We start from the raw sequence: 16,746 nt of genomic DNA on the forward strand, positions 1-16,746 counted from the left end.
ACACACACTTGTAGTCAGCAGAGTTATGTAACACCACTGCAGTAAACTGGCTACCTCCTGCCGAGAGAAGCAGACAGGAGACAAATAAATGTAAAGCAGGAAATCTGATCCAGCTCTATTTTAGTGCCTCTGCCAATCACATTAATATACCAGCATATGTGACAGACAGCAGGGAGGCGGGCCCTCAGACTGAGCCTGACCTATCACACACAGGCAGCTCCAAACTGACTGCCCTTTCACTACCAAATCAGCAATCAATCAAACCAATCAGTAAATAATATTGTGTAACCATAAGTATAGTAGGTCAGAAACAAGTCTTGTTATGGTGGTGCGTTCAGGTGCCAGCAGAAAGTGAAAATGCAAAGTGCAGCTAATCCTAACATTTACACTCATGTCTATTTGTTTGTTTATTCTATTAAGAGAAGTATGGCAAAATGTAGTTAAGTAACCAGATGGTGCTTTCATAACAGTCAACGACTATATTGTTATTGGTTATATATTGTTGTTTTATGTCGTCACTACATCAGAGTTTACCAAAAAGACAAATCTGACATTGGTTATAATTTGTTTAACGCAAAAATGTACCTAATGGGCAGTTATGTGTTGTTAATAAAATAAAAATGTATATGGTCTTATAGTTTGTATGTTTTCAGATTACACAAGCAAATACAGACGGTGATGATTAATGCTTTTGGGCAAAGCACTGTGGCCTTTAATACTCTGCTACATAAAATAAACATATGGCCGACAGTGAGCAAGCCAACATGCAGCAATGGTGAGAAAATCTTACAACAGCCCACTGCTTTACTCAAAGCAAATAAATATGTTATTTAAATATGCTTTTATTGCTCATTTAAGCCAGATATATGACTTCACAAGATTAATCTGTAAGTATTCATCCATCCTTTTAGCTATAAACTGTCAGAGTAGGGTGAGAGAGAGCAGATGTTTTTCTACTCGCTTCATAAATACACACACATTTAAATTACCCCGAGGCCAGCCAAAACTGTGTCGCTCACTCACTGCTATTAGGGGTGTGTGTGTGTGTGTGTGTGTGTGTGTGTGTGTGTGTGTGTGTGTGTGTGTGTGTGTGTGTGTGTGTGTGTGTCTTTAGGTTTTATAGATTTGATAGGCCGTATGACTACTATACTACAGTCCAACTGTATTTTATGAGAAGTAAACTGATGTCAAGTGCCGAAAACAAGGACATGGAAACGATCATTATTTATAGGAAATGTGTATATTCCATAGACCATACAATCATATGGGCACCATTTTTAGCCTATAATTAAGATTATTGAACTCGATTTTCTAATGTAATATGTATTTTGTTATTAGATAATATTATATAAGCTTTTTTATTTTTGATGGAAATGTCCATGCCCTCATTTTGACAGCCGGAGAAATCAGTGTGTGTGGTTCGGAGTTATTAATTTCATAATGTGAAAGACTGGTTGTGAGAGATTTCAAACACTCTGGATGAGGACATATTTTATGCAGCTTAATGTCCCATTAGTCTTGCACTGAGATCACTTTAGCGCTGCGAGGTTACAGGCTGTGATGTTTCTGAACGCGCTGTGTAGGTGAAGTCTAATGTACTGTGGTTCTTCTGTCATGTAAATCTTTCTAAACAGAACATCTGTGACTTGCTCAAATCAGCAGCTGTGTGACGCAGTCTGACTCTTACAAACAACACAAGGAAACTCCACCTGATGTGAACTTTACTTTAAGTCAATTTACAGATATAAGATCACAATTTTATTTTAAAATTGCTAAAATGCTACAGTATATCATTTTTTGTTAATTAGAGAATAGTTGCCATTCATGGGGGAACAGGATCCAACAATCAGTAGCTATTTATGTAACTTCCTGGTTATATGCTAAGTAAAAAGAAGCCAGAAAGCCTTTATTATGATATAACTTGTGTTGCATAGAGGAAAACAAACAAACAAAAAATGTGTTTATTTCAAAAGGATTCTGGGCAATTAAGTAAAAGATTGACTGAAGTTGACCTAGCAACTTAAAAAGGGAAACACAATACCTTCAATTAAAACAAAATATCCTCTGCAATTAGGTGCACTGCATACAATCAGTCACTTCGTAATGCCAACAAGCTTAAAACTCCATTTTAAACGATTGAATAATCCAAACAATCGTTAATTTTTAAAAACTACTCTGCTTGATTAATTGTTTTTTGCCCAGCCCCAGTTTTAAGCCAATTGCTAATCCTGGATGTTTCTTTGTCCACCGTCATCACCTGAGAGCTCTGTGGTGGTTTGTTTTTGATGACTTCACCCTCCCTGGAGGGTGGGGGCTGGGAGCCACACACACACACACACACACACACACACACACACACACACACACACACACACACACACACACACACACACACACACACACACACGGTCCATCCTGTCTTGTTGAGGCGAGTACTGCTGCTCCTCGCACACACACACCTGCCTGTTGCATGGAAAAACATGCACACCCAAATAAAAACACATAACATGGCTTTGTCTTGACGAAGTCTGCTGACTCTGCATTAAAATCATAAACCAACATGAATGTACCATCGTTTTTTATTACCTTAGAATCCGCCCCAACGACCCCCTCATGGTCCACGGACCACAGATTGTGATCCACAGGACTCAATTATCCCACACTAGTGTTGCTTTTTGTCTGTTGCACATTGCATCAGTAAAACACCAAGAACCCCGCCCTGAAACGTTGGCAAGGTTGGTAAATGGCGAAACCGTTTTGTGTCTCCGGGTGTCGACAGAGATAGCATTAATAAATGAGCAGGGATGATATAACGATCTATAATTAGGGCGACTTAAAATAAGTGACTGGTGTGGTGTTTTTGTCTCTCACTCCCTCCCTCTCACGCTCTGCAGAGAAACACACCAAGGACTGATGATTGTGGTGTAAAGGCCTTGCGGGCTAGCAGAATGCAATTTGACCCAGGGGCACCTTTTCTAATTATTTCTATAGTGAAGTTTTTCTCTTTCCTTCATGCAATATTTCATGTGCCAGAAGATTAATTATTGCGCCTGTAGCTACCTCAGACACGCAACATGTAATCTGTCTATTCACCTACTCTGCCCTCCATCTACTCTGTCCCTCAAATGACTGGGTCAGTTTATGGTGATTAGTCACTGTGTAACATCAAGCCAGTCATTTATATAACCCCGTATAACTCTTTCTGCAAGGTCATCTGCTAGATTAGACCAGCGAACATGATAGGATCACTCAGTGGATTAGGTTACTTGGGATGCTAGCAGAGACATCGCACGATCAAGCTGATTTGACATTTTTGGTTGATTTCAGCTAAATCAAAACTCTGATTTAGGAAGCTAACACTAGTTATTTGCTCATTAAGAAAACAACAGTAGAATTATGCGAATGACTTGACAAATGACAAATAGCAGATTGCATTGTAACAAATTAAGCATACAGAGCTTTTATTTTGAAAGCTCCAGGCAATGCCAGCTGAATGCCACTGCTGAATGCTAACATGATACCATCTAGTTACCATGTTACATGTCAAATCACAGTAGATACGGCACTTGTGTTAACTTTTAGGGTTTCCTTTTGTATTTTACGACCCGGGACACCTTACAATACCCTTTAAGAATTAAGCTTTTAGAATCGACTTCCGGTTGGACGAACATGTGAGGGCTGCGTGTCTCGTTCTCCCCCGATTTTACTTTCTACATTTAATTTAAAACCACCGAAGTTGAGTTTAAACCCGTATTGTGTGAACATAATTTGGACTATAAATCAGAACAAGCCGATGTGTGATGCCGAAACCTGCGTTGAAAACGGAGACGAAACAGGGCAAAAAAGACCGAACTGCTATCTCAAGTGCAAGTGAAAGTTGCTGGCGCGGACATGGCTAGCATAATTAGCCTGCTTGAAGAGCACAGAGCTAGCATTTCAGCTGATTTCAAAGCTGCCTTTGCGGTACTGGAGGCGAAGCTGAAACCAAACGCAGACCACAGTAGCAGAACATGGGGAACAAATAGACTCTCTTGAGACCCAATGCCAATCTGCAAGATCAGCGACTCCGTATACTCGAGGGAGAAGTGTGCGGTATTAGCAGATAGCAATGCTAAGCTAGCTGCGAAGACCGCAGATCTGGAAGGTCGGAGCCGCAGAAATAACATTAGAATCATTGGACTTCCTGAGTCTATTGAGGGACCCGGCCTACAACCTTCTTTTCTGAATTTTTGGTGGAGCTGCTAGGCAATGAAAACTCTCTCATCCCCTCCCGAGCTGGACCGTGCACACAGAGCGCCGGCTGCTAGGCCGCAGCCAGGGACGAGACCGCGACCTGTGATATTGCGGCTGCATCGCTACCAAGTAAAGGACCTGATTGTCCGGAGGCCCGCAAGAGACGAGGGGATCTCCGCTACCGTGGGACACCAGTGCAGATCTACGAGGACTTCCACACAGGAGGTTCTCGAACAGCGGGCGAAATACCGAGACATCATGTCAAAGATGTACAAACCTAGGCCTCAGACCGGCTCTTCTGTTCCCTGCTCGCCTGCAGATCACACTTGGAAGTGGGGCTAAGAAAAGGTTCCCTCGCCCCTGGAGGCTGTAGCCTTTGCAGCATGGCTATGAACGCGAGCCGGCTAACTAACCACTGATGTTGTGCTAGGCTAGTGGTGGCTGAGCTAAGCTAGGCTAGGCTAAACCGCGCTGGCGCTGCATTGATGGTGGACTGGGTACGTTACAACCGTTATGTTGGGACACAATTGATTGTATAATCGAACGTTACCTAGCCATGACAGCGCACAATGCGACATGTTGTCTACATTTATTTTTTGTATGATTACATTTGTATATTTACACTATATACCCGGGGTGTTTTTTGCACTTTTTCGAATGTCCTTGTTAACTCATGCTGTTCACAATTGTTTCTGGGCACTTTACAGCCGTCGTTCTGTTGGGACGTCATTTCTTTTATAACTAACGTTGCTCGGCCAAGTCAGCAGACGATGTGACATGTTTACATCTATTTTAATTTAATTTAATTGTTTTCATTTTTTGTATTTACACTATACCCGGGATGTTCTTGCACTTTTGCAATGTTCTTGTTAACATTTGCTGTTCACAATTGTTACACTTACTAAGGAGGTTGTATCTGCATGATGTGGGTACTGAGACACCTTGAAGAAGGAGAGATGATTCAGGTAGGGAAGTTATTGCCAATTTCATTGGCAGATGGAGCTCAGGGGTGGGGAGGGAGGGGGTCTAGGGCATGGGAGGAGGTGGGAAGGAGTAGAGGATGGGAGGGAGAGGGTGGGGCATTTATCTTGATGGGGCTACAGGTTTCCATTTGTTTGAGGCAGCTGTTTCAATTACATTCTGTTTTGTCATCTTTATGTACACTGTTCTCTCCATTTTTAGTTGTGGATGTTCTAAGGCTGATCTTACACCTTCGATGCTGTATGCAGTGTCATGGCTAATATAACTGGTACAGGGACTGGTGGTGGACAGGCGGTCAGGATACTCTCTTTGAACACTGGTGGGTTGAATGCTTCGGTGAAACGCACAAAGATTATGACACATCTTAAAAACCTGAAGGCGGATATAATGTTTATACAAGAGACACATCTCTGTAAATCTGATCAGCGAAAGCTGAATAGGCCGTGGATTGGACAAATGTTTCATTCACAATTTAACCTAAAGACAAGGGGCACAGCCATTTTAATTCGGAAAAAAGTAAATTTCACCCCTACTAATACAATTTTAGATCCAAATGGACGTTATGTCATCATTTCTGGTACTCTCTATCAGAAGCCGGTCATCTTAGTTTTCTTGTGTATGCTCCCAATTGGGATGATCATAATTTGTGTGAAATCGCTATTCTCCACCATCCCCAATTTGAATTCCCATCTATTGATACTGGGAGGAGATATGAATTGTGTTATAGACCCAACACTAGACAGATCTAGTTTCAGAACTGTGGCGCCCTCTAAAACGGCACAGACTCTCTCTCTGCTTTTATGGACCACTATGGCTACGTCGACCCGTGGAGATTTTTACACCCCTCGGCTAGGCAATACTCTTTCTTTTTCCCATGCACATCGTTCATACTCTCGCATAGATTATTTTATTGTTGATAAAACATTTATTTCGTCGATTGTCTCCGTTCAATACTCACCGATAACTGTATCAGATCATTCAACTGTGATCCTGGACCTTCACTTTGATCATAAGCCTAAGGAATTTAGATTCTGGCGTCTTGACCCTCTTTTACTTTCTGATGCAGCCTTTTGTGAGTGTATTTCGGAATCAATTGCATTCTTCTGTGAGACCAACCAAAATGAAGAGACCTCTGCGTCCCTACTCTGGGAAACCCTTAAAGCTTTTCTTAGGGGTAAGATCATCTCGCATACGTCTCATGTTAATAAACTTCGTAGAGCACGCCAAAGAGAACTGGAAGAATCTATCATTAATCTAGACAACCAACTATTTTCCACTCAATCACCTGATCTATCTAAAGAACGGATGGGGCTCCAAACAGAACTTGACCTTCTCCTAACAAGAGAGGCTGAACGACTCCTTCTACACTCACGAGGGTCTATATATGAAACATGGCGATAAAGCTGGCCGTCTCCTGGCCCACCAACTAAAGGCTAGGGTGGCCTCGAACCAAATCACCCAGATACGGGACGGGTTGGGCTCTCTCACTTCTGACCCGGGAGAGATTAATAACATCTTTAAAACCTACTACTCTCGTCTCTACACGTCTGAATCCCCTGATAACGAAGATCAGCTACATACATTTTTGGATAAATTGGATATGCCCAAGATTTCGACTAACGACCAACAGACACTAGATGCCAACCTGCAGCTTGCTGAGATTAAAGAGGCAATACAGTCCATGAATAGTGGCAAATCACCGGGACCTGACGGATACCCGGTAGAATTCTACAAAAAATTCTCAAATCAACTTTCCCCATTATTATTAGATATGTTTAATTTGTCGTACGTCCAAGGCTCACTGCCGCCTACCCTTATGCAAGCCTCTATCTCTCTGATCTTTAAGAAGGGTAAGGACCCGTTGAGCTGTGCATCATATCGCCCAATCTCGCTCCTGTCTGTAGATGTGAAAATACTTGCGAAGATTTTTGCTTGCCGGTTGGAATCTATTATACCCTCCATCATTTCGGAAGATCAGACAGGATTCATAGGGGGGAGGCACTCCTTCACAAATGTCCGAAGACTTCTCAGCGTCATCCACAGCCCGCCTTCTCCTGCTGAACCGGAGGTTGTCATATCTCTTGATGCTGAGAAGGCCTTCGACAGGGTTGAGTGGGCCTATCTGTTTTCTGTCCTTCAACAGCTGGGCTTTGGTCCAGGCCTCGTCTCCTGGGTTAGACTTCTGTACTCTTCTCCTCACTCCTCTGTATGTACGAACACCCAGCGCTCCAAATTCTTTCCTCTTTTTCGCGGGACGCGTCAGGGGTGTCCGCTCTCCCCACTACTATTTGCAATTGCTATCGAGCCATTGTCGTTTGCTCTAAAAGCAGAGAGAGGAATTAAGGGGATTCAGAGAGGGGATATCGAACACAGGGTCTCGTTATATGCTGACGACCTCCTTCTGTATGTGCGCGATCCTATAGCTAGTACTCCACACATTCTCTCACTTTTGACCACTTTTGGTTCATTTTCAGGATACAAATTAAACATCCAAAAGAGTGAATGTTTCCCTATCAACCAATTGGCTACAGAATTACCTCCGTTGTCGTTGCCTTTTAGAATATCCAACTCAGGGTTTAAATATCTGGGCATTGCAATCACGCAGTCTTTTAGTGCGCTACGGGAACAAAATCTTACTGTCCTGACGGCAACAGTCAAATCTGACCTGCAGAGGTGGGGCCATCTGGCACTCTCTTTAGCAGGAAGAGTTCAGACAATAAAAATGAATGTACTGCCCAGATATCTATACATGTTCCAATGCCTACCTATTTTTTTGCCTAAATCTTTTTTCACTGCTATTGATAATATTATTTCCTCATTTATTTGGGCTGGTAAACATGCAAGAGCTAGTAGACCATTACTGCAGAGGGACAGGTTCCTGGGTGGGCTTGGTTTACCTAACCTTATGGGTTACTACTGGGCCACAAACACACACAAGATCATGCTCTGGTTCACTTCACCCCAGAGTGACTGGTGTCTTGTGGAGGCCAACTCATGTCGATCCACGTCACTTCAAGCCCTCGCGTGTAGCACTCTGCCCCTTTCCCCCTCACAATTCACATCTAACCCCGTTGTAATTGGCACTTTAAAGATCTGGGCACAAGTTAGACGTCACTTTGGTTGGCTTACTCTTCCTCAAGCAACTCCTGTCTGTAACAACCATCTATTTTTACCAGCCACAATTGACCCCCGATTTTCTCACTTAAAGAGGGAAGGCCTCCGCTGCATAGGGGAGTTATACATTGATAGCCTGTTTGCCTGTTTTGACCAACTACAGGTTGCCTTTAATCTAAGAGGATCTGATTTCTTTAGATACTTTCAACTAAGGGATTTTGCTAAGACCCACTCTCCACAATTCCCTCAATCCCTGCCTCCCAGTGGAGTGGATCTTGTACTTAGAGCAAGAACTTTGTCTAGGCGCCATGTCTCTTACTTTTATGATCTTTTTTCTCCGGTTGATGAATCTGCCATTAACAAGATTAGAACTAATTGGGAAAAGGAACTACAGTTCACCTTCTCTGATGACTTTTGGAAGAAGGCCCTGAGAGCCGTTAACTCATCCTCCAGTTGCGCTAGACTCAGCCTAATACAGTTTAAAGTTCTCCATAGACTACATTATAGCAAGGCTAAGCTCTCCAGGATTTATCCAGATAGATTGGATGACCGGTGTGATAGATGCTCCCAGGCCCCCTGCGACCTGACTCACATGTTCTGGTCGTGCCCTAAATTATCTAGCTTCTGGCAATCTTTCTTCGAATGTATTTCTGAAATTGTAGGTCTAAAAATCTCTCCATCCCCTCATGTAGCTATTTTCGGTAGGCCCCCAGATGAAATCAACATTACAAACACTCAAACCAATGTCATGGCCTTTACCTCCTTGATTGCTCGTAGGAAAATCCTTCTTTTGTGGAAATCTCCTTTACCTGTCTCTTTTCAAATGTGGCTGAGTGATACTATGTCTCTTCTAAAGTTGGAACAAATTAAGTTTACTCTCCGGGGTTCCTCAGATAAGTTTTACGCTCATTGGAGGCCACTGATCAGCTATGTAGACCGTCTTCCCCCTGATATGGTGTCGCTGTAGGGATTCTCCCTTTATTTATCCGTCTATAATTCTGATATGATTACTCCCCTGTCCACCACATAGGCAGCCCATGTGACATCCCTGAATATGTGTTAGTATGTATGTATGTATATGTATATTATTGTATCTATCATTTTGTATTGTATTGATGTACTGTTGCCTCAGTGCTCCGGGAGAGGGGTGGTTGGGATGGGGCGGGGTTAAGGGAAAGTGAGTAAGGGTTCTTTTGGGAGGGAAAAAATGAAAATGCCTTAATTGCTGTAATACAATTCACTGTTACACTTTCTTTTCTTTTTTTACATGTGAATAAAAATATTAAAAAAAGAAAAGAAAAAAAAAAGAATTAAGCTTTAGCATTCAGGGGAAAATAGGTAAACTGCTGTTTTCGAATGCCATGTATTTAAATCGGTAGGCTTGAAAATGATTATCGACAAACTAAATTGATCGCGAGATGCATCAGGAGCTGGGTGATCTTTTATTGTAAGCGTACAAACAAAACTGTTATATCTAACATTGGAAAGTTTATTGGAGGAAACTGAGTAGAGTGAGTGAGCTGAGGCTTTCAGCTACATAAACTGAATGAATAGAATAAATGTTCCTGTTGGATTGCACTAATCTCCTTTAGTAAAGCCAAGAAGGATAACAATGCTGCAGAGCTGCCAGCCTGGACTGTTTTCCAAACCATATTGGTGGCACAGCTAGTGTTGCATGCACAGCTATAGTCAAACAAGTAAATAAACACAAATAAAGATTAACTAAAAGCGCTTTTCCTCTCAGACCCTGCTGTCCTGTGGCCCGACGAGACTGATGTGGTTAGAAGAGAAAAGACACTGAGAGACATCTGCACTCAAGCAGGGGTTGCTCTTGTAATGACCTTCCCATACAATGCCTATTCATTTCTGACTAAAACTTGATCCCTGAAAGTGAAATACATTACATGTACCATAAAATAATTTAAACCAGTGTCTTTCTTAGAATTCGGTAGAATGAGGATCAGAATAACATCAATTGCTTAACTCGAACTAAGAAATGTACACTAATATCAGAGTTGTATTTATCACCAAACAACTGTTTCTACTGTTGTAAATTAAATTAAATGCACCTGTGTACATTTAATTTCTCCTGAGCTTGGTATCAGGTATTTAATTTACACGGCTTTTGTCTGTTATATCATCCCTAATCTGAGACTAATTGTCATCCTAAACTGTAACCTTGTTGTTCAAAATACCAGCTTTTGAGGAGCCTGTGCAACTGAAAATGAAAGCATCAGATGAAAATAAATATATTTGTATTAGTTTATTGACAGTCCTTCCTTCTGGTATGTTTTCAACAAGTGTCATTATGCTTTAACAGCTTCCTCTGTGTATACTTAAAGCTCAGAAAGCTTGTGGTTATGCAACACATCATCCTCCTAACCAAAAACAAGGACACAACACGCAGACTGTGCTCATTGCCTCCTCCTTGTTCCACTCCCTCTCTTAATCCCTTTATCATCATCTCCCTAATCTCCCTCCTACTCTTACCTCACTTTCAGCTGCAAAGTCAATAGGTGATGCTCTTAGTCCAGACAACTTTTGAGGGGCCTGCAGTCAAATATACCTAGAGAATTGAAACTGCATACTGAGGAACATTATGTGAACTCGTTGCTCTTTCTCAATTAGCTTCTAATCACGAGGGATACAAGGAGATGCCATTTTCTTTCTTGCAAAGCTAGATTGGGTAAAGTTAATTTAAATGTCACACTTTTTTTAATGTGCCTTTTTCACTGGTTTGAAGAACACCAGAGTAAGTTGTTAAAGGTGATGTGATTGGTTAATTATTTCAAATGTATGCCCTAGTATTATTTATTAAATGTTTATTATAGGGATTGACATGAAAACGAATGCTAAGCATCACAGCATGTTTTAGCCTGAGCTCATTTGTAATGCCATCCCGTTATGTGCCTTTAAAAATACATAGCACTGAACGAAAGTACACAAGAGAACAAAACACAACAACTCAACAAGAACATTTAAGGACAAAAACAATGAGTGACTGGTGCCAGGAGCTCAGAGACAAAAGAGAAAGCAGCTCTGCATGCTCTCAACACAAGACCTTGTAAGGTAGACGTTTTTCATCCTCTCTCTAGGTTGTGTAAATATGGGCTCCTTCACCAAACTATGTCATCTGCTCACACACGCACTCTCTCCCTCTCCTTGACCTCAATGTTATGGGGTTACACACACACAATGGTTCTAGTCAGGTCGAGCCAACCAGCTCTCCAGCTAATTCCAGTAGCTACAGTCAGTCTCCAGCGTGCATGGAGCATTAACCACATGGAGGGGAGGGGGGGGGTCGATATGTGTTATCCCAAAACTTGGACTCCTGCCCACAGAGTTGGAGGGAGATTTGTTTTCTGGCTGACTAAAAACATGAATCATTCTGTGGATCTGTTTTAGAGAGCATGCATGAAGATATATAACGTTTTGATGGACAGAAATGTCACAAAATGAAACCTATTGAGATGACAATAGATGTATCAATAGAACTGGAAATTGGTGCATAAAAGAAAAATGCAACTTGGAACAAAATCCATCCCCTGACTCGGCAGTTCCCTCAGCGGTGGGATTTTTCCCACCTCTTACATGTTACTGTTTTGTTCACACTTACAGCTCTCACAGCCTTGTTTCCATTCAACACGCCTTTGACATGTCTGCTGAATGTGTAAATAAGAAACTGTCTGCTAAAAAGTTTGAAAAATCAACATAACAGGTGATGAAATGTCATTGTTGTCTTGTTGAAATATTGCTTATAGGCAGGGCTGCACATAACTGGTGCGCAGGTGCGCATGCGCACCTCGGCCAAAAAAAGAGCACCGGGTCATTTGAAAAAAGGCGCATTTGCGTACCAACATTGAGAGAGAGGGAGAGAGAAGGGAGAAGAGAAAAGAGAGGAGAGAGGAGAGAGAGAAAGATATTTGCGAGTTGCATATGAACTCAGGGCCGGCCCTGAAACGGCCCTAAACGCAGACTCAACCAGAGAGAAAGTAGTAGGCCTACATCATCAGCTACCATGTCTGACAGAGAGGAAGACAGTGAGGAGAACAGTCAGGAGGGTAGTGATGACAGCTTGTAGGATTACTGCTCGTGCTAATGTTGTCTTGTGTTCGCCTCTGCATGTGTGTTCTGTGTTCACCTCTGTGTGTTCTGTGTCGTGTGTCTGACAAATAAAGACCGGTTTATTTATTTCATTTTAAGGATGAGCACCAAGCAACATCTCCAGGTGCTCCTTTGAGAACCAGGGCAAAAAAGTTATGTGCACCCCTGCTTATAGGTCTGTTCCCATAATAGATGCAGACCTGTTAGTGTTGTGATAGTAATGCTCAACAATGGCTGTTACCTGAACATAACATCTGCTAATACAACAAATTGCTATGAAATTCAAAGATGTTGCACTCGGCTTTACTGTGTGCAATCTACTTAATAATTCATCACTCCTCTCCACTCTTCAATCCTCTCTCCGAATGTTAAGGTCAGATTGATTAGCAGTCAATTAACCGAACCCTAAAAGACTGCATCATTGGATAAACTCTCCACATCAGCGTAAATCTCATCAAGACACCAAATTCAGTGCTCTGTTTATTTATTTTAGTGGACTAATCTGTAGCATCTGTACCTCTCAGTGAATCTGAAATCTACTAAGACGGGCTCAGACACATGATCTAAAAAAAGAGTAGGGCAGCTTAATCGGTGCTAAAAATAGAACAAAAACATTCAACAACGGTCTGATACCACAACAGGAGACAAGCCTGATGAAAAGAAAGTGTTCCTTGATTTTTTTTTTATGGGATTGTTTTTATGAATAACACCGGTATCTCTTTTAGGCCCATTGAGACTTTTGTTGCTGTAACATATTGGATGTTTCTTTAACACACAGATCATACTGTCGTTTGTTTATCTAAAACTGAAATTGAAACGGAACATTTTAATTTAAAAGCCTTTCTCCCTGTGACGACTCATCCTGGGTGAGCCAGTCGTGACTCACGGTGGTCACAGAGCGTCCTGCCACTCATGTCGCCGTGGTTATGTAAACGAGGAGATCTCAATATGCCACTGAGGGGGGAGAAGAGATTTGGAGAGAAAGGAAAAGAAAGAGAGAGGGGGAATGCATGGGAAGTGACTTTGAATTATAAACAAGGTTACGGCTGTTTCAGCCTTTTATCGCTCTCTCTCTCTCTCCCCCTTCTCACTCATGTTCTTCCCCTTCTTCTCTCCCTCCTCTGCTCCTTTTCACACCCTCTCCCCTAAGGCCTTCAATGTACTCCAGACGAAATTGGACTTGGCAAGGTGCAAATGACAGTACGCACACTGACTGGAGGACTGTCTAAGAGTGTGTGTGTGTGTGTGTGTGTGTGTGTGTGTGTGTGTGTGTGTGTGTGTGTGTGTGTGTGTGTGTGTGTGTGTGTGTGTGTGTGTGTGTGTGTGTGTGTATTCTAGCTAATCTCCAGGCAGATCCAGTTGAAGTCCATCTGAACAAAGTGAACAGGAGGTGGGTAACATCGAGCTGCCAAGGTGTCCTCTTAAATGCCAGGACAACGTCGTCAGGACAACATGACTCCTTGTTCCCGCTCACAAACTATGATAACAACTACAGGCACTATTTACAGGGATGATAGAAATGTACTTTGGTTGTGCCTTCTCCAGCAGTTACTGGTGGCGGCTTCTCCACTGTGAGGATCCTTTTTTAAATAATAATATTTACAAAATACCCAGCTTGTTGACTGTTTGTCTGACAAAACAAGAAATGTAAAGATGTCCCTTGGACATAAGGAAATTGTGACTATTTTTGGAACGTTAACACAAAAATCTTCAACAACTACAGCTCAGGCTCATATAAACTGGCTTATTCGGCAATTCTCATATTAGCAATAAGGGAAGAGAGTATTGCTTTTTTTTTTATCCTGGTGGAATGTCAGGAAGTAATAAAGGTATGAGAAAATACCATAGACTGTGTACATACCGCCCAAGCCTGCTGCTAAGTAACAATGAAATGCTCTGCTTTGTTTTGGGTAGTCAGAGGTAAGGTGGATAACAGGATAAAAAGCGAGAACAGTAGCAGGTGACCAGAGAGATTTTTCTTCTGGCATTTACTGCTTTACTGTGTTTTTAAAGTGGTGGACCTGGGTTTTTATGTAAATACAGAGTGTTTCTTGTGAATCTGTGCCTATGGACTCACCTATTTGCAGCAGGACAGGTGTCACCAGTGCCGTCTCCATAGCGTAGCAGAACTCCCGGCCGAACATCACAGCACCGTGCATCACCCATCTCTTTAAGGGTATGCGTGCGACCGATGTCTCGCTCACTGACTCCTCCCCTCCTCGACCTCCCGATCCATCCGTCTCGCCTCCTGTTCCTCCTTTCTCCTCGTCCGCACCTGATGCCTTGGAGTTTTGGGCATTTGCGCCGCCCACCAGAGATTCGACCTGCGTAGCGTCAGCCTCTGTGTTCTGGGGAGGCATGGTGGAGGGCATGCACGCAACAAGGGAAGACGTGCACCCGCTCTAACACGTTGACAAATCTGAGAACAATTACCTATAGCTACCAAAAAACAATACTGTTTCCTCAAACTAGGAATTTCAAGTCACTTGATACTTTAAAGCTAGCAGTGACTTAATTACAATCTTTACAAGCTACAAACTGCAGCATGTGCTCATAACTTGCTGGTTGTATTGGCCTGGTAGTTACATCTATCGCTGCTTTAAACACTGGAATAAAAAAAAAAAAAACCTGTAACAGATAGTGTCCCAGTATGCGAGGTAATAAAATGTAAATCTTGGGTCGAGCCAAAACTGAAAAAGGCTTTGGATACTATGTAAATAAAGGAAAAAACAGATCTAGTACACTTTTTCAGCAATCAGTTGTCCTCTTAACAAGTTGTCCTCCCAAAACACTGCAGCTTCAAATTCAACACGTGGTAATCGTCCGCTCAGCTTCTTGTATTGTCCAATCGTGGAAAAATATAACAAAATCAGCTTTCAAAGATCCACAAAAATAAAAGGAAGCAATTGAATTTTCACAGGAAGAGTGTGCGATACATTCCAAGAGTGGGCATTTGATTTTTTTCTTTGTTTGTCAGGTGTGTTTGTGTGTGTATGCGTGAGTGTGTATATGGGTGTTTGTGTATGTGTGTGTGTGTGGTGTGCGTTTATGGCTTTTTTGTCATTGAGGTTTCTCCCTCAATTTCTTATTGTCTATTACTAGATGTAAAAATCCATTTAGAAGACCATTCAGTCAGGTCTAGTGTCATTTTGTGTATAGAGGGCTGAATGGAGGTCTGGATGACGGAGTTTGTGGGGGCGAGGAAGAGGCTGCGGGGGGAAGGGGGGGGGAGGAGGGCAGGCAGCAAAGGCAGTCGGAGCTCCTCTGAAAATCCCCATCGATTGGCCGATCAATCTATTGGAAAACACCATCAGGACCACAACCAGCAGGTGGAGAAGAGAAGAGAATAGCCACAACGCAGGCGTCCCATTGGTCAGGAGGAGAGATGACCAGTGATGAGTTGAGAGGGGAAGAAGACAAAAACAAAAAAATATCAGTTAGTGACAGCAGTATAACTTTTACAACATGCATTGACAAGAGCATGTGAGCTTTTCAGCATCAAAAGAAAAATAAGTACTGTAATTTTCTCAGGTGTGTCAAACTAATAATAGTCAAAAGAAGAGCACTACAGTATGTCAACTGAAACTATAAGAAAGAAGAAGAGGTAAAGGTACAGAAGCCACTACTGGTCTAGGAGTTAAGCACGTAAAATCATGACAAACATACACTTTTATTTAATGTTCTTAACCCTTCATTTCTTTATCAATGCTGCCTGAGGAACATATCTCAAAACATGATGAAATCCTGAATAGTAGCATGCCCAAGCCCTTTTTTTGTTTATTAAGCTGTATTTTGTAGTTATTCACATATTTAACATACCATTAAAAGCTTGCATTCTTTTTACAACGTACAAGTAATATAAAACCTGTTTAAGCCAAAGCTATTTGGTTACAAAACACTATAAGGGCTAAAGAGAACATTTACATTTGTGTTATTTGACCAAAACAAACCCAATTAGGATCAATTTCTTTTTTTGCTGATATCACAACTCAAAAGACACACACTCTCCTATGAAAAGGGTCCATTTTTAAAAGAGTGTAATTGGTTTGAGCACATGATTCATCCTGGCAGACACTCGGGCAGTCTTTCAAACTGGATGGGGAGGATGAAAGCATGCGTTTTATGTGCTGAACGTCTTCAAATTGAGCTATACTCTGTTTCAAACAGAGGGCTTGTGTGTGTTCGGTGAGAAGAAATGAGAGATATGTGGACAGAGAAAAAAGAGAAAGAGAGGAGAATGAGGCCATAAGCTCATAACACGCCTCATAGAGAGAAAGAGAAAAAGAGACTGCATGTATGTTCAATACAGTTTCC

General features: G+C 42.0%; 1 protein-coding gene across 4 annotated transcripts in view; it reads right to left on the reverse strand.

Moving 5' to 3' along the window:
• The window catches only part of LOC117542533 (solute carrier family 45 member 4), a 66,324-nt gene that overhangs the window by 35,772 nt on the left and 13,806 nt on the right, over positions 1-16,746 (reverse strand). For 3 of the 4 annotated variants that reach the window (XM_034210250.1, XM_034210253.1, XM_034210252.1), the window contains exon 3: positions 14,510-15,726. In XM_034210250.1, coding sequence (XP_034066141.1) covers positions 14,510-14,804 — 295 coding nt within the window. In that variant the 5' untranslated portion in view covers positions 14,805-15,726. Of the gene's footprint in view, positions 1-14,509; positions 15,727-16,746 lie in introns of those variants that run through there. The other variant, XM_034210249.1, reaches the window with a different exon arrangement.

The sequence above is a fragment of the Gymnodraco acuticeps genome, unplaced genomic scaffold (genome assembly GCF_902827175.1).
Source record: "Gymnodraco acuticeps unplaced genomic scaffold, fGymAcu1.1, whole genome shotgun sequence".
Taxonomy (NCBI): Eukaryota; Metazoa; Chordata; class Actinopteri; order Perciformes; family Bathydraconidae; genus Gymnodraco; species Gymnodraco acuticeps.